General features: G+C 42.9%; 1 protein-coding gene across 1 annotated transcript in view; it reads left to right on the top strand.

Annotated features, from left to right (window-relative positions):
* Positions 1–27,564, top strand: part of LOC127434483 (A disintegrin and metalloproteinase with thrombospondin motifs 3-like) — a 217,127-nt gene that overhangs the window by 56,877 nt on the left and 132,686 nt on the right. The window contains exon 5 of the mRNA XM_051687301.1: positions 9,594–9,781. Coding sequence (XP_051543261.1) covers positions 9,594–9,781 — 188 coding nt within the window. The remainder of the gene's footprint in view (positions 1–9,593; positions 9,782–27,564) is intronic.

Below are 27,564 nucleotides of genomic sequence, written 5' to 3'. Positions count from 1 at the left end.
GCTCTTTTGGTCCATTCAATGCAAGTGAATGGGTGCCAACATTTTGAAGCTTCAAAAATTACATAGGTCAGCATAAAAGGAATCCATAAGACTCTAGTGGTGAGAAACAGATCAATATTTTTAAGTCTTTTTTTACTATAAATTCTCCTCCCTGCTCAGTCAATCTACACTTTAACTTTCACATTCTTCTTCTTGTATTTTTGGTGATTCAAATTATTCATGCATATCACCCCCTACTGGGCAGGGAGCAGAATTTCTAGCAAAAAAGGAAATCTGTTTCTTACCCACACCTATCATACTGTATCACTCATGAAGATATGGATTAAAACACTGGAGTTGAAAGCCTTTATCCCTTTCATATGTACCAAAACTGGCCCCTGCAGAGGAGTGTCACACATATGTGTTTCTGACAGACAGTTACGTTACAAGCTGCCAGATTCAAATCAGCTTTCGTGCCGACACACAGGCTGTGCTGGTTAGGCACCTGTAATTTATATGCGCTCAAACAGTTACTCATACAGTCTTTTGACACATACATCCAACTCATCATCAAAGTACATGACAAAAAGTTTACAGCTCATATACACACAGTCAACATATCAAACGCAATCTTCCTCCGATGTGTGCAGCCATGTTTGTTTACATTAGTAGCGTTTGTCTTTCATCACACATACAGCTACTCGAGGCTTTTCAAGCACATGATATGCTTATTTTATGTTACAAACAAAGCACAATTTTCACCAAAGTATCACTATAACAGATCACAGCTTGTATACAGAATGCACAGCCATCACATCTAAACGAGACAGACACGTCTGCTTATGTGCATATGCAGTTTTCATTCACACAAACAGCAACTCAAACAGTCTTTTCAGGCATATGATAGGTTTGTTTTCTGAAACAGCCAAACTATCACAAAAGCACCATGGTAACAATTTAAAACTAGTATACCCTCAGTGAACACATGCTGAGTGTGATTACCTGATGCACGCAGCCACATCTGTTTACATTAGCATTTGTCACACATTAAACCTAAGTAGCAAAAACAGTGTTAGAGTTGATGGTTTCATTTTTGTACATCAGTTCAAAACTCAAAATCACTGATTCAAAAATGTGTTGGCATCATCACTCAAGAGTGTAAATGGAAGTTCTTGCATGGTATTTTTCTAAATTAAATGTTTTAGTAAAATATGTAGGTTAATATTACTAAATATTGTTACATTTATAAAAGTGATTAAATATCTGTGTGTTTAGTGAAACATTGTGGAAAACATGCTTTGAATATTTGTAACTATATTTTTTTCTGTATTTTACTTCGTCGGTTAAACTTCTTGAATCTTCTGGTCAAAAAAGACATTTAAAATCATTTCAGAGCAAATGAATACTGTACATTTGAGATAACGAATAACATCAGAAGGCTGAAGAATATCTAAATATATTTTATGTCGCTGTATCACCCAGCCCTAGTCCCATTCAATTTTTTTCAGTGCTGAAATGAAATGTTTTACTATGTTGAGTGTTGTTGTATTTTCCACAGTTTTAGGGGTTTCATTAGACTGGAAGAGAAAAGGGGTTAGTATTTCAAGCTAGTAGTGGTGTAGTTTTCTGAACAGTGCAGATATATAAGACTCCAAAGCCCATCTGCTCTCCGTAATACTGTAGGTCTTGAATTCACTTAGTGACAACTCTACAAGTGAGGACATTTGGCTTTTCTGGCTAATTAGAGATCAATAGAGTAAAGTTAGGCAATGAACACAAGGGACTAAACTGTGAGTAATGGCATCCCTGAAAGAGCAATTCTATAGTCCTCTCCTCTTCCAATGTGCTGTCAAAGATGGCAACTTAAATATTTTCCCACATTAGGAATAAAAGGCTTTAAAGTGCCTTTTCATTGGACTTAATAGAATGCTAGCCTCTTTCCCATCCCAAACAATCAGAGACCAGTGACAAATCAAGACATATGAGCTAGCAAATCTTAGCAGGAAGCTCTTAGAGTGTTAATTGGTATAAACAAAGTCATAGGAGATGATTTTTGTTTTGGCCTGAAGCATATTTCTGGCTTCATCTTAGAAAACACTTTGTATTTTAGCTGATTTGCAATCTGTAGTTGCCTGTGCACAACTGCCAAAGATTTCAACATGGTCCTTTTGGAAATTCCTTAATCAGGGATCTTACTAAACAGAGGATAAAAGCAACATTATGTTATTAAGCAAGAGTTTGTATGTTCACAAATAGGAACAATTTTTTAGCCTCTGAAATAAGCTAGGGGGCTTTTGATGAATTTATAAATATTTATATATATATATATATATATATATATATATATATATATATATATATATATATATATATATATAAAAAGATATCAAATGTTGTAGCTTATCTAGCACTGTAACTTCAATTATTAACCTTAATAAAATACAAAGCAATCTAGCTTTTTGTGTCTTAAAATTAGCCAGAATTCAAATGGAAAACCAAGTAGGAGAGATGAAGCTATCATGAAAATACAAAAATGCACCATTATTGATTAAAACAAGGCTGCTTGCATCACTTCCTGTAAAATGTTCTGTGCTTCCATCAGTTACCCTTGGTTAAGGTTTCTTTTTGTAATAAAATATTAAAGTTTAATTCCACCCTGCATGACAGAAAGTTGGGTGCCACTGTGACTGAGGTGCTACTCAGTTTATTAAACTTAAAGCCATATGTTCAATGCTGATAAATTGCCAATTCAAGATATAAAAAAGGGTGTATGGATATGAGAATTTAAGCTTGATCTCTTTCAGCAAAAGCCATAGCTGATGCACAAATTCTCAAGTTTTAATTGGAACCACCCTGCAGAGCGTCTTACACCAAACTCAGCATTTATGTCAGAAAAGCAGAGAGGGATTCCAAAATGTGCAGCCCACCGGTTCTGCATTAGAGAACCTTTGTTTTGTTTCAACGGTTTAACTTCAGCCAATCAATGGGATAATATTGTGTCTAATGTAGTGTATTGGCACAATTTGCTCACAAATAAATTGTTTCTGAAATTAATAATTGACACGCTGTTCTTTCCATATTCCCTTTAGAAAATTTGCCATAATTTTTGAGGACCTTTTTGATGATTTTCTTAATGAGCTTTTGTTATAATTATCCTCCAATCTTGGCTCAAAAGTACTTCAAGTTGAAGACAACCTTGAAAGCATTTTCACAACATTTGAATGTGTCATCTTATCAGAGTTGGTAAGAATGAGTCTTCGTTCCATTGAAACACCCCTTTGCCATGCCATCTGGCAGTGAAACAGGAATGGCTGTATTACTATCTCACAATACCCATAATCTTTCCTGTCTGTGCAAGGTTGGCTAGAAGTAGACACCAGCAAATAGACAGAATTCTCAGAATTTTTGGAGCACAGAATGATGTCCACTATGAATTTTATTCCATGGATAATTTATTGAAAGAAATACAAGAAAAGAGGGAAATCTTCAAGAGCTGTGAGGTAAAAAAAAAGAAAAAGAAAAAAAAAAGCTGAATGAATGGTGTTGTTCTGTGCCTCTAGTGGTACTATAAAGAACAACAAATCTCTGAGCCATTGTTGCTGTGTCGGGCTAGTCTTCATGCTCAAACAAACAGCAGTGTTGTGAAAGTTACATAGCCACAGGTTTGGGGGAAATGGATTTAATTGGATAGGATTAAGTATTTGAACATCAACAAAAAATTACAAGTTTCATCTTTAATTACATTTTTACCCAACTCATTTTAAATGTTGAGAAGCAATACACTTTCACTTGCTTTTTGACAAGAGTTTTTTCTTCTTCTTTTGAATGCACCTGGCTTGATTTTTTCAAGGCTTGATATTAAGACTTTTTCTTAAAAAAGCATTACTGTCAATGTGGCCACATCTGTTTTATGCTCTGAAGAGGCAAACTGTTGTCTGGGAAAGAACCTTATGGCCTGACTGTGTGTGTGTGTGTGGTGGGGGTGTGAATGTCTGGGTTGTTAAGAGGCCATCCCCATGGGCCATTTCATGTTGGAAAACAAAGTGTAACAGTCAATATAGTGGCACAGTTTCTACATGCAGTCATCAAACATGATTCATCCTTTAAGCTTCCTGCAACTCTCTGGAGTGTAATGGGTAGTATGCAAAGACTTTTGGCTTCACCTTAGCACACCTCATAAATTAATTATAGACATTCATTCTTATACTTTTATGGTGCACTGTGCAAGGTTGACAGGAGCGCTTAGAGAGCTGAACCCAATGACACCAACACTTTTTTTATATTATACATACAGCATAAACAACAATACATCAGCATGACAGGGACGTTTCCTACACTGTTTTCCCTTGTGACTTTGAAGGATACTGTGCTTTGAGATTTAGCTGTCAGATGTCTTGTCCATGTCAGTGTCAGAGTTTTCTGAAAGGAGGGTCAGTTGTCATGATGGTTGTTAACACCTGAGAGCATAGAGGACTTTTATGAAAAACTTTATATTTGTAAGGGAAAATACACAATTAACATTATTCTGCTTATTACACTTATCTAATAAAAAATAAATGGACATAAAATATTGGTTTGAATTATTTATTTAAATTATTTTATAATGTGAGAAGAGACCGTCTGAGAGTCCTGATCAACCTGAGAGTCCTGATGTTTGTTTTGCAATAATCACCACCTGACTGTACATTATCCCACATATTACATACATAATTTACACATAAATTCTAATATTTATGAAATAGTGATTTGAGTTAAATTTATTTTATCAGCTTACTTGTATGGAGACACAGAACATGATCACACCAATGTAGAAAGTGTAGGTTTCCCTAATGAGCAGTCAGTTACACAGTGTTGCCAATGACAACCAACATTATTAAAAAATATTTCACAGCTAAATGCCGTGATTGACTAATAAGAATCAATGTGTTTTTCAGAGAGCTGTGCAATAAGTATCAAATATCTGTGGAGTGGTGTTGGCGTAGTGGACTAAAGCACTGAACTGGTAAGCAGAATGTAGTTGGTTCAATCCCCACAGCCACCACCACTGTGTCCTTGAGCAAGGCACTTAACTCCAGGTTGCCCCAGGGGGATTGTCCCTGTAATAAGGGCACTGTAAGTCGCTTTGGATAAAAGCATCTGCCAAATGCATAAATGTAAATATCTGCTGATTTTAATAATCATGCATGGATTTGTGCAAGGACAGATATTTGGAGCTCGTTTGTGGTGATATGCCTGTGTAGTGCATAGTTCATAGGCTACTCTGCATAGTATTTACAAAGGTGCAAATGGCCTTGTTTAAATTACTGTTCATGCACAAAGTCTTTTTAGAAAGCAATTCTGTGATTTGTGCATTAATTATGCTGTCAAATGAGAAATTTCCTGCTGGAGACAAAAGGTGTGTGGCCAAAATCACACCTCATTATCAAACATGACAGCCCTGGGTTTGCCACTGGCATTGAAAAGGCTTGTGCATAATGCAAAAATAGTAATTGAACAGCCAGAATGACCTTACCTGTCTAATGTTTGATTCACAGCTGGGCGATACCACTGTGCCCAGTTGCATCTGTTCTCAACAGCTATAATTGTAAATTTCATACAGTATGTGCCATATTTTTCTCCTGTTATTTAAATTCAAGACACCTTTGGACATTCAGTCTCTGTTTATTCCAAACTGCAAAACATTTAAGAAAAGAGAACCCTTTGATGTTCAGTCCATGTTCAATGTGAACTGTTGTTCTAGCAATATAAATCTGATAATAATCCAAACTGATTTGCATCATAATTGCCTTCACTGTGGAAAAAATACATTGACACCGGAGATCAGAGATGACACAGAACCTCAGTGGCATAAAGAAAAGAAATGTTCTCTCCCAGCTTTTTAGTGTCTTTGATAGCTACAAGGACTAATTCTGTTTTATCTGACTTATGGAAAATCCCACTTTTTTAACTTCCAACATAATGGATATAAACCTCTTTTTCATGTTCATTAAACTTTGGAACAAACAGAATAATACAAGTGAATTAAGATCATAAGATATTGTGGCAAAGGAAATGGTTTATAATAAAAATTAAATGTTGAAGGTAACCTGAAAACCTTTTTATCCCCCCCCCCAAACTGCATACTTCAATTTTAGGAGGCTAACATTTGCTAACTCAGCTGGTCTTATTTACAAGAGTTCTCTTATATCCTAATAAAGAGTCAAAGTAGCTTCCGGCACATTAGATCATGCTGTTATCCTTCAGTGCCACGTGGAAAGAATTCCTTCTAAACTGCCTTCTGCAGCATCTTTTGATCCCAATGCTGTTTGTTATTAGCACGCTGTTGCTTACTAATTGTTTATATTTCCAGGGAATGAAAACCACCTTCAGCCATCAAAGAGATGTTCATTAATCCTCACATAAGTTTTCTGTATGGAGAGCTGAGAGACCTATTTTCTAAGCTGAGAAAAAACAGGAATAAAACTAAATGCAATCACAAAGCTCTTGTTTAGATATACTGCACAGAACCCTTTACATCCTTGCAAAATTGGTTTCATATACTGTTTTAGCATGCCCAATTAATTTATCAAATAATGCCAGATTAAGCGGATTTCATGTTTTCACTGGGACTGTGACTGTGTACTGTCAATTCAATTTGTTCATTTTGTCCTTTCATCTTGTCATTTCAGGATGCAATGTAATCACAGTAAACTGTGCTTTTTACATATATAGTCTCTTGCTTTTTAAAATAGTTTTCCATACAGAATTTTGCTCTGGGATCAACATTATTATGATTTTTAGCACTTGGTAATGAAATATGGTGAGGCACTCAAAATAACTACATAAGTGGGTTTTACCATATAAGAATTAAACCTGAGTAAAACACAGCATGAGGCTCAAGGTGTTACAAATGTTTACTTCATCCACAAGTTTAAAATATGACATGTTTGCATCCAATTTCTCCTACACAGCAGTCTACAGCCTCTGGAGTTTTTTTATTTTATGGCTTGGGGCTTGTAAGGCAACCCACAGAGTGGTGTTTTAAGAGTGAGGAATTGAAATGAGATTTAGCGGAGATGCACACAAACACACACTATCTAGTGCGCAAACCCAGAAAGAATTGATTTATTTTTTATAAATTTTTTGGCTACATTTTAGGCTGCAGAGTTAAGGTGAATAAAAATTCTGTTATCATTTACTCACCCTCATGTCTTTTGAAACTCATATTCTTACATGGAACAATAAAAATCGTTATTTATAGCAGAATGTACAAGATTCTCTTTTCTGTACAATGAACGAGAATGGTGACCATGGTTGTCAAACAAGATTTTCAGTGAATATTAACTTCACTGGGGGGGGATAAAACTTAAAGGGATAGTTTAATCAAAAAAGGAGAAAAAATGGCCATCCATATGAGTCTAGCGGTTAAATTAATGCCTTCTAAAGTGAAACAATCCCTTTTGGTGCAAAAAAGATAAATATTTAAGTACTTTTTAACTACAAAACATCACTACTGGTAGGCTTCATGAGAGCGCCAAGTTCACGTGGTCTTTTGTGTGACGTATTCACGTTGCCATGTTACGGACGTAATCTCACATTCTTCTCTTGGTTGAGATATCTAGGACAAGCACACAAATGCACCATTGTGAGTAAACAAACAGATACAAATACAGATCTAAACCAAAACCAACTTTTCTGTGCAGTGTTCCACCTACTCAGTTGTAAACAGTGCTGCTCTTCCATGTCTCTCATGCCAATGCGATTACGTTACACGCGCATACAGCTGCTGACCGGAAGCGATGATTATAGTTAAAAAGTACCTAAATATTTATCTTTTTTGCACCAAAAGGGATTGTTTAGCTTCAGAAGACATTAATTTAACCACTGGAGTCCCATGGATGACGTTTATGCTGACTGTCTGTTCTTTTTGGAGCTTCAAAAGTCGGATCACCATCCACTTGCATTTTAAGGACCTACTGAGCTAAGATGTTTTTCTGTTTTTCTTCAAGTATGTTCTGCTGAAGAAAGAAAGTCATACACACCTGGGATTTCATGAGGGTGAGTAAATAACAAGAGAACTTTCATTTTTGGGTGAATTAAACCTTTAGATTTCCATCAGTTCCTCACGCAAAGCTACAGTACCATGTCAGAAGACTTGGGATATCTATACGGACTACTTTTATTATATTTTTATAGCTATTTTTTGTCCTTTTTGGAGCTTGACAGCTCTTGGTCCCATTCACTTTCACTGTAAGAGAGAAGCAGCATGAACTTCATACATGAAGTCATACAGGTCTGAAATGTCATGAGGGTGAGTAAATGATGATGGAAGTTTCATTTTTGGGGGAACTACCTCCCATTCAGAGATTTGCAGTCTAGACATGGTAGATTTCTACTGGTGATCTGGATGGTCCCATTTGCCATCAGAAGTCATTTTTAGAAGTGGGACTGGTATTCAGGTTTACCATGTGTGTAGAGCGAGGGTGTGCATGGTGCTGCTGTGGATCAGGCAAGCTGCAAGAGACACATTGCCCATCGGACTCTAAGGGGAAGCCCTGTGCTTTTAGAAGTGGAAACTCAGAGACGATGTTTACCCTTCTGGGTGCTGGGCCACACAAGAATGCGTGTGTCATGACGGGATGTTGGAGCAGAGGAATGTACCTCACAATCCCAACACTGTAGACCTGAGCCAACCAGCGTGCACTATGTTCGGAATATTTATTTTAGCATCAATGTTTAAAAAAGACAGTTTATAGCCTGAATTAATGTTGGATCATGAAGAGTCCTTGTTGGATGTACTTCTGTTGTTCTTGGCTGCCATCCACTTGCACTCTGTGGGGAACTTGCAAGACACTGGTTCAGCGTAATGCAAAGTTTAATTTGTTTGTGACCAAATGATAGAGAAAATCTAATCTTCAAGTAGAAATAGACAGAAAATGTATTTGACCAATAATTTTTAACCAGTATTCATACTTTTCTAATTAATCAATATCTGGTAAATTGTGTCCCATCAATGGTAAAGTAACTTCACCAATACTTGGATTAATTAAAAAAAAGTTGTTGTGTTGGCATTTGCGTGTTTATTTGTACTAGGTAACATGGTATGTGTATTAGGTTTATTGTACTAGTAGCACTTTGTACAGGAAGCTGAAGGTGGCGTTTCAAATTGCATGCTTGCATTGCATCATATATGTGATGCTAAAGCACTTTTTTGATGAAGTTGCTCTGAATAAGAGCGTCTATTAAATGCCTAAATATAAAAGGTAACCTATATATATATATATATATATATATATATATATATATATAGCATAGATTTTTCAACTTTTAATGCAAAACAACTTTTCATAAATACAATGGCATAAATTATAATAATAATGATGATAACTCAATGCATATTGAGTTTTTATTGTTGTAATCTAAAGATTAATTATGTATTATTGTGTGAAAAACTAGAATAGAAAAAAATGGTTTTGCCTTTTGATAGTTTGAAGCTTAAACATAAAAATAACTGATACTGTTAGTAATAAATAAATAATTATTATTATTATTATTATTATTATTATAAACAATATCATAATATCAAAACAATATCAGTTGTTCACTACTTTTAAGACTTTAAATTTGTCTTACAGAGCCTGAATTGAATGTGCCAAGAGTGCTGTACAATGTTGCTAAACAAGTCAACCGGACTGCCAGGAGACGAAGACATGCTGGTGATGATGGCTACAACATTGAGGTTCTACTTGGAGTAGATGATTCTGTTGTCCGTTTCCATGGGAAAGAGCATGTGCAGAACTATCTTCTCACCCTTATGAACATTGTGAGTATGCCATCATTCACAGGAAAATGGTTAAATTCTCTGCCTCTATGTAAAACCTATTAGCATTTCTCCCGATTCAGTTCTCTGACATGCATTTAAGTGGAAGGCACAGGTGCCCAAGTGTCCTTACTATTTAAGGAATCCATTTTGAAATAACTGATGACAAAATATTTCTCTGCCAGTTCACAGAAGCTGGATGGCAGCTGTCAATATTTGCTTATATGCAAACATCATTAAATTGCAACTGTAAAAATATTGACCTTGTATTAGAGGTGGAATTATCCAGATGTGGTACCATCTCCCAAGTTTCAAGTCCTGTTTCTGACATTGTGTTTATGGAGACCCTTAGGAAAAACAGCAGGTGATCACAGCACCATTTTAAACTGTATATGAGGTAAATGAAACCGACAAGACTTTTTCCCACATTGTTGAAGTAATAGCTCATACAAAAATTCTGAAATTTATTCACCTTCATGTCATTCCAAACCGGAATGACTTTCTTCTGTAGAACAAAAAAAGATGATCTTTTGAAGAATATCTTCACCATTCCATTCCATAAAATGAACGTGAATGAGGACTGGGGCTGTCAAGTTCCAAAAATACAAAAAACATAAAATTATCATAGGAGTGATCCAAACGACTTGTGTGATATATTCCAAGTCATACAGTATATGATAGCTTTGTTTAGGAACAGACATACATTTATGTCATTATTCACTAATAATCTTCCCCTCCTGTGAGCTGTTAACCTCTGTGACAGGATGATTGAGTCAGTGAGTTCAGAAGTTGAGAACCAGATTAGTCCAATTTGTGAAAAAAATCATTTACACTAAGTTAGTGAACTGGATCAACTAAATCCACTGTTTTCAAACTGGGAGGTGCCAGAGCATGTCAGGGGAGGCGTGGAGAATTATGATAAATTCAACAAGTAACATCAAAAGATAAATAAACACAATAAAAATGTCTTCTGAAGAAAAAATGAAAATTAATATCTTTACAGACCATATTCCAGCTTAATAGACCATAGCTCTATTGCGTTGTAATACTGTTAAATGTCGAGAGCGCATCCATTTACCTGTTGCGTGAGCGCGAATCTCTCCGCTCGCACAAAACTATGAAATCAACCTGCTCTCGCTCGGAGAGTACGTGTGTGCACTCAAAACGTGTCCTGTTCACTCGCAAATCTATTATAAAGCCATATAGCTTTGCCCCTGTTCATTCATACAAATTATCTGCCTCTGAAGATGTGTTATATCGAGGGATAAACATTACTGGAGAACTCATGTGGCAGCACATACTTAGAAAATGCGAAAATAGGTGGAACAAAATCCCGACGTGTCCATGTGCGAGTTCAGCATGATATCGGGTCGATGTGTCTTCATGTGTCTGTGACAAGTATAGTTTCACATAGGGACGGAGACTAGCTCATGTGATGCGAGTTGATCACAATAATAGGCTAAAAAACAGTTTAGTAACCTCATTGTCATAAGCAGAGTTCATACAGAGTCTTGAAAGTTTGGAAAATGCTTGATTTTTACAGTTAGGTTTTCAAAGTTTGAAATATGCTTGAATTTTGAACATTTTCCTTGAAAATGCTTGATTTTTCCTTAGATTGTTGAAAGTTATAAAAGATCAAAAATTATTTTACATTTGAAATAGATGTCCCCTATCTGTCACTCACTCGACGTTGGTGTCGATGTAGTGACACTAGGGGTCACTCTTGGGAGCCCGAGACACATCTGGTCTTTGATAAAAGGCCAATGAAAATTGGCGAGTGGTATTTGCATGCCACTCCCCCGAACATACGGGTATAAAAGGAGCTGGTATACAACCAGATTTTCTCTTCGGAGCCGAACGATCATGCTCATTGAGCTGAATACTACTGTTCATTCACCTCTGCTGGATCTGACGGCGCATTTCAGCGGCTTCTCCCTCTGCACTGGTGCACTGCAGAGAATGCCCCTGGGCGCTTCGGCAGAAAAACTAGAGAGTATATTTTCTGAAAGAGCATTTTTCCCCTCTAAAAGAGTATATATTTCTCTAAAAGAGCGCACACACGGAACGTCTTTTTAAAGATGCTTTTCCGATTGTGTGTTATTCCTGGTTGTGCTCGTTATCTCTCGCCTTCTAACGGTCACGATCACTGTCTTTCGTGTCAGGGCACTGCTCACGCGGAGACAGTGTTCGTGGATGGTCATGTTCTCATTGCGAGAATATGTCCATGGCAACGTTGCGGTCGCGGCTCGCCTTCGTAAGAAAGCGAGCCACCCCAGAGGCTCCCGCCTCGGTCCTTTTACCCACGGGTTTGAGGCCAGCGCGGCTAGCACTGGGGGCGATTTGGGCGATTTCGCGTTCGAGGGTCAGGCGTATCAGTACAAAGTCCTCCCTTTCGGCCTGTCCCTGTCTCCTTGCGTCTTTACGAAGATCGCAGAGGCTGCCCTTGCCCCATTAAGGGAGGTGGGCATTCGCATTCTCAACTATCTCGACGACTGTCTAATCTTTGCTCACTCTCGAGACGTGTTATGTGCACACAGGGACCTGGTGCTCTCGCACCTCAGCCGACTAGGGCTTCGGGTCAACTGGGAAAAAAGCAAGCTCCTCCTGGTTCAGAGCATCTCTTTTCTCGGTTTGGAGTTGGACTCAGTGTCCCTGACGGCGCGCCTTACGAATGATCGCGCCCAGTCAGTGCTGGCCTGTTTGAAGGCGTTCAAACAGAAAACAGCGGTTCCACTGAAACTTTTTCAGAGGCTCCTGGGGCATATGGCATCCTTGGTGGTGGCCACCCCGCTCGGGTTGATGCATATGAGGCTGCTTCAGCACTGGCTCCAGACTCGAGTCCCGAGACGGGCATGGCGCCACTGGACACACCGCGTGGCCATTACGTCGGTCTGTCACCGTCCTTTCAGCCCTTGGACCGACCTCTCATTTCTGTGAGCAGGTGTTCCCCTAGAACTGGTCTCCAGGCACGTCGTGGTCACGACAGACGCCTCCAAAACGGGCTGGGGCACTGTTTGCAATGGGCACGCAGCCACCGGCCTCTGGACGGGTCCGCGGCTGCGTTGGCACATCAACTGCCTCGAGTTACTGGCAATTCTGCTCGCCCTGCGGAGGTTCCGGCCGTTGATCCAGGGCAAGCATGTGCTAGTTCGGACAGACAGCACAGCAGCGGTAGCATATGTCAACCGCCAAGGCGGTCTGCGCTCCCGCTGTATGTCACAACTCGCCCGCCGTCTCCTCCTCCGGAGTCAGCAGCACCTCAAGTCGCTGCGAGCCACTCATATCCCGGGCAACCTCAACACTACGGCGAACGCGCCGTCACAACAGGTTACCCTCAAGGGAGAGTGGAGACTCCACCTTCAGGTGGTCCAGCTGATTTGGAGTCGATTCGACAGGCACAGGTGCACCTCTTCGCCTCCCAAGAATCCTCCCCACTGCCCGCTCTGGTACGCTCTGACTGAGGCCTTCCTTGGCATAGACGCGCTGGCACACAGCTGGTCCCCTGGCATTCGCAAATATGCGTTTTCCCCAGTGAGCCTGCTTGCACAGACCCTATGCAAGGTCAGGGAGGACGAGGAGAAGGTCGTCCTGGTAAGCACCCTACTGGCCCGCCCAGACGTGGTGCTCGGACCTCACACTCCTCGCGACAGCTCCCCCCGGGCAAATTCCCCTGAGGAAAGACCTTCTTTCTCAGGGAAGGGGCATCATCTGGCACCTGCGCCCAGACCTCTGGAATCTCCATGTCTGGCCCCTGGACGGGACGCGGAAGACCTAAGCTGTCTCCCACCTGCGATGGTAGACACGTTCACTCAGGCTAGGGCTCCCTCTACGAGGCGCCTGTATGCCTTTAAGTGGCGTCTGTTCGCTAAGTGGTGTTCTTCCCATCGGGAAGACCCCCAGAGATGCGCAGTCAGATCATTGCTTACCTTCCTGCAAGAGAGGTTGGAAGGGAGGCTGTCCCCTTCCACCTTGAAGGTGTACATTGCTGCCATAGCAGCACACCACGACGCAGTCGACGGTAAGTCCTTGGGGAAACATGATCTGATCATCAGGTTCCTAAGAGGCGCCAGGAGGCTGAATCCCTCCAGGCCGCGCCTCGTTTCCTCATCGGACCTCTGTAGTTTTTCAGGGTCTACAGAGAGCCCCCTTTGAGCTTTGCAGTTAGCCGAGCTTAAGGCACTCTCCTTGAAGACTGCCCTCCTGACTGTGCTCACTTCCATCAAGAGGGTAGGTGACCTGCAAGCGTTCTCTGTCAGCGAAACGTGCCTGGAGTTCGGTCCGGGCTATTCTCACGTGATCCTGAGACCCTGACCGGGCTATGTGCCCAAGGTTCCCACCACTCCTTTAAGGGACCAGGTGGTGAACCTGCAAGCACTGCCCCAGGAGGAGGCAGACCCAGCCCTGTCGTTGCTGTGTCCGGTGCGCGCTTTACGCATCTATTTGGATCGCACACAGAGCTTTAGAGTCTCTGAGCAGCTCTTTGTCTGCTTTGGTGCACAGCGGAAAGGAAGTGCTGTCTCCAAGCAGAGGGTCGCCCACTGGCTCATTGACGCCATAACTATGGCATATCTCGCCCAAAACATGCCGCCCCCGGTAGGGCTACCAGCCCATTCTACCCATGGTGTAGTGGCTTCTTGGTCCCTGGCCAGAGGTGCCTCTCTAACAGACATTTGCAGAGCAGCTGGCTGGGCAACACCCAACACCTTTGCAAGGTTCTACAACCTCCGGGTGGAACCGGTTTCATCCCAGGTAGTGGCACGCAACACAAGCGGATAAGCCCGGGATAGCCGGCCGGGTTTATCGCTTGCACATAGCACCTTCCACCTCCTTTTGAGCTGAAGACGTGCTCTGTTAATTCCCAGTAGTGTTCACAAAAGTTGTTCCCTGGTTGACTTCCTCCGAGCCCTGTGGCAGTCGAGTTTTCGAAGAGACTCGCTGCCGGCCCAGTACACGCGCTAACTAAGAGCCCTGTTCTGGGGTAGGTGCTCCGCATGTGGTGGTTCCCTGTAAGGCTAACCCCATGCGATCTATATCTTCCGCTAATTCATTTCCCTGCTGGCAAACTGCATTTTCCTTGGGCAGAGCCCCTCTGCCCCAGTCTCCATGTTGTAGTAACTCCTCCCCCATTGGGCAGGATCTACCTTGAAGGCTCTCCACATGGTTGGAAAGACCATGTGATGTATTCTTCCACTTAAATACCCCCCCCTCTCTTGGGGCGAGGTGTGGTCTCCGCGGTGTCCTCCCCTTGGTAGGGACACCCCCCGACTATACCTGGCGGCCCAGTTGGATAATGCCCCTTCTTTTTTAGGGAGTGGAAAAAGAGAAGGGGAAAGAGGCCACGACTGGGTTAAGCCTGTATCTTTGGGTAGTCGACTTGTCCCCAAAAAGGGCTGTTCGACACTCATAACTGTGTTGGGGGAGGTTACGTGTCGACCTGGTGTGCTGGCTATGAGGCACACAGCAAGTCTGCCCACCACACACCGCCAGTTCACGTAACACCGTTCAGCCTTGTGGCGTTTTGTATAGGGACCCCTAGTGTCACTACATTGACACCAACGTCGAGTGAGTGACAGATAGGGAACGTCATGGTTACTGGTGTAACCTCCGTTCCCTGATGGAGGGAACGAGACGTTGGTCCCTCCTGCCACAACGCTGAACTACCCGCTGAAATGGCCGGACCTTATATCGGCTCCTCAGCGTAAAACCTGAATGAGTGGTTGCATACCAGCTCCTTTTATACCCGTATGTTCGGGGGAGTGGCATGCAAATACCACTCGCCAATTTTCATTGGCCTTTTATCAAAGACCAGAGGTGTCTCGGGCTCCCAAGAGTGACCCCTAGTGTCACTACATCGACACCAACGTCTCGTTCCCTCCATCAGGGAACAGAGGTTACACCAGTAACCATGACGTTATACAGTCTTTATGTTTGTGGTGTCTCAGGAGCGTGGGAGCGCACGTATGCCGCTCCACATCTTGCTGAAGTACTGCACGTCTCCACTGTGGTAGATTGGCATCAAAGAAATTATTATTCCTGTTTCAATGGTAACTGGCTGGAAGAGGAGACATAAAATATCTCTTGTGCACCAAAAAAAAAAAAAAATAAAAAAAAAATGTCAATGGATTTTTGCACTTATCAGCACTAAGACATTCTAAAGGTATAAGCGGAGACAAAGATTTTGTTAAAACTTGAATTTACTTTGGAATAATTTACAATCAATATGTGGTATCAAATGGATACTTAAAAAGATGGGCAGAAAGTCAACTTAGGCTGCATAATAAATTAAATATGTTAAATGTAGGGCTGTACAGTTAATCAAAATAAAATCGTAATCGCGTTATGAACCAGTGTGATTCATTAAACCCCCAAAAGGCAGCAATTTCATTAAATAAAAGTACTGTAGTCTGGATTAACATGCTCCAGTACGGCCAGTGTGTTTTCAGTTGTCTCAGTGGCTTGCAAACAGTGAACAGCCCACACAAACGCGATCCATCTCGGGAGTGTTCTGAGTTTGGTTTGCTATTAGTGCGTGGTGTTTTTTTCTTAAAACATGCGTTGAGAATGCAAAGTGCTATGAAATCAATTTATTTAAACATAATTCAAAATATTCTTATAATAACGTAACACTGGGGCACAGAAGAGGAGGAGGTGGCATCACCACGTTGGAAATGAGCAGCATGTTTAAAAAAAAAATAAACTATGCAAGAAATACAAATGTCTTCAGTTTACCTTAAAAAAAAGGCTTGAGGGTTTAAATATGACCAATGCTGTGTGAATGTAATGAAATTACATCAGAAATATTACCGCTGTACTACAATAAAAGTTTATTGACGTCCCTGCATGAAGTTTTACATTAAATCATTTAATATCATTTGTAGGTGAATATTGTTGTTTATTCATTGGCTATGTATTTATATTTTGGTAAATTTACCAATTTTAATATGATTAACACAAATGTATATGTGTGATGAATATTATTCTTCCATGAACTCATTAAGTGGAAAACATGACTTGATTATTTTAAACTTGCAGAAATCCTGTTTGATAAGCAGTGTTGCATGCTCTAAGGCCTTGTTGAATGTGTGCCCCAGCCTAGCTGTACAATTATCCCTTTCATATTTTAGATGTTAGAACAGCTGAAATCACCCACAATAATATTCATAATATTACATCATATTTTTCAAATCAGTTTGATAATTGTGGTCACATTTTATACTGGTGTGGGGGGAAACAATCCCATCACACTAAATGTATTTCTGCTGCAGATGTGCATGTTTAGAGGTGAAATTCCACATGCATCTCTGGATGCAACTGGAGTTGAAGATCTCTGGGCATTGGCGTGGCTCTTCTGGCGGTGCACAGCCCATTGCAGGTGGAGGTGAAACAAGTTCCAGACCCTCTCGCTTTCTCTAAACCAATGGTTGACAGATAGGACGTCGGATGGTTCTCCGGACCACGGAAAGAGAGGAGGTTGGTAGCCGAGTACACACTGAAATAGAGTGAGATTGGTGGAAGGCTGATGCAGGGAGTTCTGTGCGTACTCGGCCCAGGACAGGAAGTGACTCCAACGGTTCTGGCGATGATGACAGAAGGTTCTGAGAAATCGGCCTAACTCCCGGATTTTTCTTTCCGTCTGCCCGTTACTCTGCGGATGGTATCCAGAGGAGAGGCTGATGGTCATACCCATGATAGAGAAGGCGGCTTTCCAAACTCTCGAAATGATATGGGGACTTCTGTCGGAGACGATGTCTTCGGGGATCCCATAATTACAGAATACATGGTTGAACAGGGTTTCGGCAGTTAGGAAGACCCTTGAGGGGAACCAGCTTACAGTCTTTGGGGAATCAGTCCACTGTCACTAAAATGCAGGTGAATCCTTCAGAGGACGGCAAATCAGTGATAAAGTCAACTCTTAGGTGTGATCAAGGTCGACGTGGTATGGGCAGCGGAAGGAGTTTTCCAGCTAGTGGTTGTCAAGGGATTCTAGACATGGCAGAATCCGGACATCCTTGGATGAACCTTCTGACATCTCTGTCCATATGTGGCCAACAGAAGTGGTCCTGGATGAGCGAGAGGATCCTATTGGTCCTGGGGTGGCCAGTGCCCAAAGTGTATGGAGTGTATGGAGTCAATGAGTGTCTGACGTTGGGAAGTGTGTAGCCCGGTGAAGCAGGTTCAGTGGCAGCGGCTTTCGTGATGCCATCGTCCAGGGACCACTGGATGGGGCTTACTATGACATGTGGAGGAAGTATGTTGTCAGGTTCCTCAGTGTTTTCCTCCAGAGAGAAGAGACGGGAAAGAGCATCCGCTTTGAGGTTCTTGACTCCTGGACGATAGGAGATTGGATTTGAGGAGGGAAGTTAATAGAGCAGTGATGGAACTGTAATTCTTAATGAACCGACAGTAGAAGTTGGCGAATCCTAAAAAGCACTGGAGTTCTTTGATGGTGGAAGGAGTGGGCCAGGATCTCACAGCCTCTAACTTCCCCTTGTCCATCTGAATGCCTTCAGGGCTGATGTTTTAGCCAAGGAACTGGAGGGATATCTAATGGAATAAACATTTTTCAGCCTTGAAGTATAGGTGGTATTCCCTCAGCCTTTCCAGCACAAGCGCGACATGTTGACGGTGGTCAGTCTCGTTCCAGGAGTACACCAGAATGTCATCTATGTAGATGAGGATGAACCGATGGAGGTACTCTCGGAACTCATCAACATCGGAACATCATTTATGAACCCCTGGAACACCGAAGGGTGTTGTCCAGGCCATACGGCATCACCCGGTACTCGTAGTGGCCTGTAGGAGTCACAAAGGCGGTCTTCCATTTGTCTCCCTTCCAGATCCGAATGAGGTTGTACGCGCTGCGAAGGTCCAGCTTGGTGAAAATTGTAGCTCCTCTCGACAGTTCCAAGGCAGCCGGGATGAGGGGAAGTGGATAACGGAACTTGACTGTTATTCTGTGAAGGAGTGGTAATCTATGCAGGGCCACAGGTCCATCCTTCTTCGCCATTAAGAAAAAGCTCAAAGCGGCAGGGGATTTGGATGGCCGGATGTAGCCCTGGTTAAGGGCCTTCTCGATATACTCCTCCATGGCCTTTTGCTCTGGGATGGAGAGTGGGTATATCTTACTGCGGGGCACTGACTTACCGGGGAGAAGGTCTATTGCACAGTCCCATGGTCGATGAGGAGGTAGTTGTGAGGTGCGTAGGGGGCAGAAGATGTCCTGAAAGTGGGAGTAGCAGGATGGGATCTTCACCGAGGTTAAACTAGTTGGGCTCTCGATGGAGGTGGTGTTGAGACAGAGAGGAGGAGATTTCTTGATAGAAGCCGAAGGTCTTGGAGTGGGACGATTGGGGAAGCAGGAAGGAATACACCGGGGTCCCCACCTCAGGATGTTTGGATGTGGACCAGGAGATGACAGGAGAATGTTGAATGAGCCAAGGATGTCCTAATATGATGTCGGCTATGGAGCTCTCCAGAACCAGTAGGATGATCTCCTCATAGTGCAAACATCCAATTTGAAGCTTAACAGGGCCCACACAGTGACGAATAACTCCTTTTCCCAGAGGTTTGCCGATTATGGAGTGTATCTTGAAGTTGGGATCACAGGAGCTGAAGCTGGTGGCAGAGCGCATCGGAGATGAAGTTGCCGGCTGACCCAGAGTCGAGGAGAGTGGATACTGTGAGTGACATACCAGAAGCAGTAAGCATCACACTGGTTAACAGTGGTGAATAACTGACATTAGGAGTGTTTGTGACTCACCAGTGGGCGTGGAGGACGAATGGGACACGCCAAGATGACGTGTCCCTTACCACTGCAGTACAAGCAAAGCCGCTGGGTCAGCCGTCATTGGCGCTCTGCCGGGGACAGCCGAAAAGCATACATTGGCATTGGTTCGCCGTCTGGTTCTGGAGAGTGGACAGAAGGTTGTTGGTGAGGAACGGGTGGAGACTGCCAAGCGGGTAACTCGTCTAGGCAGGCTTTAATTCGGTTGGAAACGTGGATGGAGAGTTGAATGAAGCGCTCTAGCCCCATGGTATCGTCGTAGGAGGACAGATGCAGCCGCAGCCTCAGTTCGAGCCCCAGACGGTAGCTGGTGAGGAGAGCGGTCTCATTCCATCCGCTGGATCTCTAGGGCAAGCGAACACTGGAGTAGGAAGCCGCCGCAGTTCTCTGCCGATCCAGAATGTGGTGCTGGATTGACCACGGGACTGGCAGAATAGACCGGTGAAGAAGAAAAGGTGGAGGGAGTGCTGGTCGGGATCGGAGGTGCTGAGGGGTTAACCAGTTGAGTTAGTGCACGGCGGAGAGCGTCAACCAGCTTCTGAAATGGGTCCGGACCTGCTGGGTTCATGCTTTTGGTTGGTCTGGTTTTCTGTTACGGAAACCCAGACTCGATGATGGAGTTTGAACCTGAAGGCAGGTATTTATTGAAAAACACAAACAGGGAAACAGATGAGTAGCAAACATGCAGAATTGAGCTGGTGTGATGAACAGAAACCTGATGATAGTTCGTGTTGATGTAGGGAGTGATTATCCTTGAGGTGACACACACACACACACACACACACACACACAAGTTGAAGTAGACGTTGGAGAGGAAACTTGGAGAGATTGCTGGAATGACATTGGAGAGGAACCTTGGAGAATTTCGGGAGAACAGGTAAGTCACAGGTAAGTGAGTCTGTATTCCATGGGAGACCAGACATTGAGTGAGGAGTGAGTGGGGCTTATGTAGTGGAGCTGATTGACGTGGTGATGGAAGGCAGGTGCAGGAGATTAGTATTCGGGAGAGAGAGAAGGTTTTGTTTGTGTGGCGGGAGAGTCAGGTGAATCCGTGACAAGAGGACATTACCTGTTAAAACTTCAAATAAGTGGCCAGAATCTACTGTTTCAGTGGAGATAAAAAAAAAAAAGAAAAAATAGTTTTTACATGTGGGATAGGCTATATTATTTACTATTTACTTGGCTATTATATAGGCCTTTATATAACATTATTGTATTTATATAAATCTGCAAAAAATACAATAAATAAATATATAAATAAATAAATCACAAAAAACTGGGGGGCTGGGGTCTTAATGGGGGTGCAGTCTTGTAAATGTTGTCGGGGGGGGTTACTGTTTAAGACTTTGAGAGTGTCTGAACTAAATGATTGAAGATTGAAATGATCGGGGGCAGTGGTAGCTCAGCGGTTAAGGCTCTGGGTTACTGATCAGAAGGTCGGGGGTTCAAGCCCCAGCACTGCCAAGATGCCACTGTTGGGCCCTTGAGCAAGGCCCTTGACCCTATCTGCTCCAGGGGCGCTGTATCATAGCTGACCCTGCACTCTGACCCCAGCCTAGCTGGGATATGTGAAAAAGAAGAATTTCACCATATATGTGCAAAATGTATAATGTGCGATAAATAAAGAAAATTAATTAAAATTAATTAAATGTTGTCGGGGGGGTTACTGTTTAAGACTTTGAGAGTGTCTGAACTAAATGATTGAAAGATCTGACTTATCCGATTCATTCACAATTCACTACTTCTCTCTAAATCTGCAAAGGAGAGCTAGAGCAAAAGCCAATATCTTCAGTGTATAAAGAGTAAATTCCGGTCTGTTCTTCGCACAAAGCTTTTATATGACTTCAGAACACTTGTAATTTAAGGCATGAGTCAAAACCAATTTTATTCACTTTAATTGTGTTTTTTTGTTGTTTTGGGGGTTTGACAGCCCCAACCCTCATCCTCACTTTCATTAAACAGAAAAGGGTAGCCCAAAATATTATTCAAAATTTCACTTTGAATACGTTTGGAATGGCATGAAGGTGAGTAAATAATGACAGAATTTTCATTTTTGGTTGAACTAATCCTTCAAAACTGAGAAGCCCATTATGTTTCAAGTCCATTATATTGGTGTGTTGCATATGCAGTTTTGAAATTCAACCACACATGCTCTTTGCAATCTGTGAAGATTATTGCATCAGTCATTTTGTTTCCTTAGAGCTGAAATATGGCTTTAGAGATTCAGCATATAAAATATATGAATCATTTGTACGGTATATACACACACTAGAGTGCCTGTAAGCACCTTATGTTTAAATGCATTCATGGCACCATTTTGCTGAATGCATAATGTGTTATGATTTCATATGCAACCAGTAGTAAGTTTTGCTAAAACTATTTGCTAGAATTAGTCAAAGATTTTCAAAGAAACATTTTTCTTTCTTTGTTAAGTTCTTTCTTTGTGGAGTTCTTCTTCTTGCTGTGACACACGACAACCCGGAGTAAAATTGGATCACTTAGTCATTGCTCAGGACATCTCAGTAATGTTTTAAGTATCAACTTTGTCTCAGATGTTTCTATTCAAATTCTTTAGGAGAAATAAAAATACACACAAATGAAACAATTTTTCAAATATGCAGTAGTTAGAGTATTGTTAAACATTAAATGTAGTTAGCATTGACTAAAGACTATTTTGGCATAATCTGAGCACAGTTTGATACATTGCTGAGATGTTTTCTGAAACTCTAGAGGAGACATGTTTGCAAGTGTAGGTTTCTCAGGAGACATATCTGAGAAGCATGAAACTTCAGCAAAACTCTCCATTTGATCTCTGTTTAATCTAATTGTTTTCTAGGAGAACCAACTCAGATATTAAAGACATCTCACTTATATGTTTTCGTTAGTATTGGAAAAAACAAAACAAAAGGATGGAGTACTTGTGGATGTCGATGAAACTGTTGTAGGAAAGTGCAAAGAGGTTTAAAAGACCACTTTCGGTGTTCTAAAAGACCTTCCTCCAGTAGATGTCCCTGCTGCTCTCTTCTCCAGGCCACTGTTATGAAGTACATTAGAATGTTTAATAAACGTTGACTAATGACTAGTCTCTTCTTCCCCAAAATGATCCACAATGCCTCACTCTTGTTCCACCAGTTTTCCTCAGAAATCTCCCAGTTATGCTCTGAGTTATTACATAGGATGTCATAATTTTCAAACTGGGGTCCACAGACCAGGGGTCTGTATTAAAGCCACAGGGTCTGTAGAAAGTTCTTGAATTGTGAAGAAAAAGCCTGGCAAGCGATATGATAGAGCACAACAGCGACTGCCCACTTTTCAGCAACAATAATTCAGTATACAACTACTCACTACAAGTAATTGACTAAGTATATGACATATTATTAGATGTTTCTTACAAAATGTTTAAATGTATACAAAAGCTCCTGTTGGGAATGCAGGACTACAAAGCTGATTAAGAGTTTGGGGAGACTGATTTGATTATGCCTTTTGCAATGCTTTATCACAGTGGACGGTTCCCATTTCTGTGGTAACAGCGACTTCTCTGATTGTTGGATCACAAACCATTAGTGTCTTGAAAAGTGTCCATGGTCAAAATTTTTCTTGGTAAACGGCCTATATAAAATACCTGAACAGTCAAATATTACTGTGAAGGCTTGGCCAGGATAAAACAAGAATACTTTTTTATTTGTCAGTATGCAAAAATTTAATTTCCCTCTGTAAACTGGACCAGTTAGAGCTCTCAGAGTCAGAATGTAATGTGTGGTCAGTCCCTGATGGATTCTGTATAAGTGCAACATCAGTGCAACTTTCACCAATACAGCCTTCCTTGATTAGGCCCCTCACATGCTTGTTTAAAGCCCAACTGCATGAAGAGGACAATTTGCTGTATCAAATAGGGCTCCTGTTTAATTGCATCAGTTACAAGGGAAGTAGGCAGGGAATGATGATAAGGGACTGACTGTCCTCTGCTGATTTAGAGAGTTGTCGAGGCAATCTGTGTTCAAAAGCCAGTGAACAATTTAATCATTTGCATGGATAAATTTTTCGCTGCTCTCTACAGCAAATCACTAAGCAATACAGATCTGCTGAGGCATAATTTTTCTTTCTTTGTCCCTATCCTTCAAAAGAGGTCCAAACTCATACAAATTTATAAAAGTGTAAAGTATAAAAGTAATAGGGGTGTGCAGCGAAGCCATTATCTGTATTCGGATAGAACCGGATGTGGGCAGGGCTTAAACCGGAAGTGTGTCAAAACTAAATTAAATGCCAATTTTAAATGTTACTCTATTACATATATAGTTTCTATAAATACAATGTGCCTTGTATATGCCTATTCATAATAATAGTCTAATAATAAGAAGAATAATAGTAATATAATAATAAGAAATTATTATTATACTATTATTATTTTTAAAGGCATTTAAAAATGGACGTTTCAATACTTTTATTTTATCAGATGAAGCTGAATATGTAGGTTAGATTAACTGTGGAATATGTTAACTGTGGTTTTCCTCATATTTATGACATTAATAGTTGCTGAAACTGAATTTTTGTTTATGTTATAGTTTTGAATAATGTACAGATTTTGCTGTTTCGGAAGGAAATTGGTACTTTAATTCACCAAAGTGGCATTCAGCTGATCATAAAGTATAGTCAGGACATTACTGATGTAAAAAACAGCACCATCACTATTTGAACAAAATAATTTTTGCTCAAATCTAGACAGGCCCCATTTCCAGCAGCCATCACTCCATCATTCCAACACCTTATCCTTGAGTAATCATGCTAAATTGCTAATTTGGTACTAGAAAATCACTTGCCATTATATTAAACACAGTTGAAAGCTATGTGGTTCGTCAAATGAAGCTTAACATTGTCTTTGTGTTTGTTTCTAAGTTGCCACAGTATGCAATAGACTGGCATATCTTAAGGTCAATATTAGGTCAAAAATGGCAAAAAATAAACCGCTTTCTCTAGAAACTCTTGAGTCAATCATTGTTTTGAGGAATGAAGGCTACACAGTGCTTGAAATTGCTAAAAAACTGAAGATTTCGTACAAAGGTGTGCACTATAGTCTTCAAAGGCAAAGGACAACTGGCTCTAACAAGGACAGAAAGAGATGTGGAAGGCCCAGAGTCTCTAGTTTGAGAAACAGATGCCTCACATGTCCTCAGCTGACAGCTTCATTGAATTCTACCAGCTCAACACCAGTTTCATATACAACAGTAAAGAGAAGACTCAGGGGTGCAGGCCTTATGGGAAGAATTGCAAAGAAAAAGCCACTTTTGAAACAGAAAAACAAAAAGAAAAGTTTAGAGTGGGTAAAGAATCACAGACATTGGACAACAGATAATTGGAAAAAGAGTATTCCCTATCTGTCACTCACTCGATGTTGTGTCGATGTTTTGAAAAAAGGCCAATGAGAATTGGCGAGTGGAATTTGCATGCCACTCCCCCAGACATACGGGTATAAAAGGAGCTAGTATGCAACCACTCATTCAGATTTTCTCTTCGGAGCCGAGCGGTTGCATTCAGACCACCTCCGCCGGGTATCCCCCCATGGACCTCCCATTCCCCAGCACATTCGCTTGCCCCGATCGCGTGCTCGGACGAGATCGCCGGCTCGTTTCAGGGCGGGTTCGACATCTCGTCTGGTGCCCCGGAAGATGATGAGTTATCGAGCGCAGCATCAGAGAGCGGGCTCGTCCGGTCTGACGCTGAGGCTTCGGCTGGGCTTCATCCTTCGGGAACGGTCACCCAGTCTCAGGCCGACGCGGAAATGACGGACATGCTTTCCCGGGTGGCCGCGAACGTCAGGCTAGAGTGGAACCCTCCGCTCTCCCCTGAACCCTCGCGGCTCGACAATTGGTTCCTGAGCTCTGCGCCCCGCCCCCATTCCTTTCTTCCCGGAAGTGCACGAGGAGCTGACAAGGTCGTGGGAGGCACCTTTTACTGCCCAGTCCCGATCTTTCAGCTCCCCCGCTCTCGCTACCCTCGATGGCGGAGTGGCCAGGGGGTATTAGGTGATCCCCCAGGTGAACAAGGCACTCGTGGTGCACTTGTGTCCGCAGAGCACCACCACCTGGTGCAGGCGCCCAAAGCTCCTGTCCAAGGCCTGTAGGTTTACGTCATCCCTGGACAAGCCACCTCCACCCAGTTCGCCAGGCACCCGCCTTGGTTCAGCGGCGTCCGCTTCACCTCAGTGCAGGGCGAGAACGCTGCTACCTTGTGTGCGGAGATCGCAACCCTCCTGATCAAGGGCGCGATAGAGCCTGTCCCTCCAGCCGAGATGAGGAAAGGGTTCTACAGCCCTTACTTCATCGTACCAAAGAAATGCGGTGGGTTGCGACCAATCTTGGACCTGCGAGTACGACCCCTGTTCAAGTTGCTGATGCAAAAATGCATTCTAGCAAGCGTCCGGCATCTAGATTGGTTCGCTGCGGTAGACCTGAAGGATGCGTACTTCCACATCTTGGTCCTACCTCGACACAGACCCTTCCTGCGGTTTGCCTTCGAGGGCCAGGCTTACCAGTACAAGGTCCTCCCCTTCGGCCTGTCCTTGTCCCCTCGCATCTTCACGAAGGTCGCAGAGGCAGCCCTTGCCCCGCTAAGGGAAGTGGGCATCCACATTCTCAACTATCTCGATGACTGGCTGATCTTAGCTCACTCTCGAGAGTTGCTATGCTCACGCAGGGACCTCGTGCTTCGACACCTCAGCCGACTGGGGCTTCGGGTCAACTGGGAAAAGAGCAAGCTCTCCCCGGTTCAGGGCATCTTTTTCCTAGGTCTGGAGTTGGACTTGGTCTCGATGACAGCGCGTCTCACGAACGAACGCGCTCAGTCGGTGCTGAACTGTCTGAAGGCGTTCAGAAGGAGGACAGCGGTTCCACTGAAATTGTTTCAGAGGCTCCTGGGGCATATGGCATCCTCAGTGACAGACACACTGCTCAGTTTGATGCATATGAGACCACTTCAGCACTGGCTTCAGACTCGAGTCCCGAGATGGGCATGGCGCCGCGGGACACATCGCGTTGCCACCACGCCGATTTTTTGCCGCCTCTTCAGCCCTTGGACCGACCATGCATTTCCATGGGCAGGGGTTCCCCTAGAGCAGGTCTACAGACGCGTCGTGGTTACACAAGACACCTCCAAGATGGGCTGGGGCGCCGTATGCAACGGGCACACAACCGCCGGTTCTTGGACTGGTCCGCGGCTGCGTTGGCACACCAACTGCCTAGAGTTGTTGGCAATACTGCTCGCCTTGCGGAGGTTTCGGCCGTTGATCCAAGGCAAGCACGTGTTGGTCCGGACGGACAACACAGCGACGGTAGCTTACCGCGGGTTCCCCTGAGGAAGGACCTTCTTTCTCAGGGACGGGGCACCATCTGGCACCCGTGACCAGACCTCTGGAATCTCCACGTGGTAGACACGATCACTCAGGCAAGGGGCTCCATCTACAAGGCACCTGTATGCCTTGAAGTGGCGTCTGTTCGCTAAGTGGTGTTCTTCCCGACGGGAAGACCCCCAGAGATGCGCAGTCGGATCAGTGCTTTCCTTCCTGCAGGAGAGGTTGGAGGGGCGGCTGTCCCCCTCCACCTTGAAGGTGTATGTAGCCGCTATTTCGGCTCATCATGATGCAGTAGATGGTAAGTACTTGGGGAAGCACGACTTGATCATCAGGTTCCTGAGAGGGGCTAGGAGGTTGAACCCCTCTAGACCGTGCCTCATTCCCCCGTGGTACCTCTCTGTAGTCCTTCAGGGTCTACGGGGAGCTCCCTTTGAGCCCTTGGAGTCAGCTGATCTTAAGGCACTCTCTTTCAAGTCTGCCCTCCTGACTGCGCTTACTTCCATCAAGAGGGTAGGGGACCTGCAAGCGTTCTCTGTCAGCGAATCGTTCCTGGAGTTCGGTCTGGGTTACTCTCACGTGATCCTGACCGGGCTATGTGCCCAAGGTTCCCACGACCCCTTTTAGGGATCAGGTGGTGAGCCTACAAACGCTGCCCCA

The sequence above is a fragment of the Myxocyprinus asiaticus genome, chromosome 4 (assembly GCF_019703515.2).
Source record: "Myxocyprinus asiaticus isolate MX2 ecotype Aquarium Trade chromosome 4, UBuf_Myxa_2, whole genome shotgun sequence".
Taxonomy (NCBI): domain Eukaryota; kingdom Metazoa; phylum Chordata; class Actinopteri; order Cypriniformes; family Catostomidae; genus Myxocyprinus; species Myxocyprinus asiaticus.
This window is presented reverse-complemented; position numbering and strand designations above follow the sequence as displayed.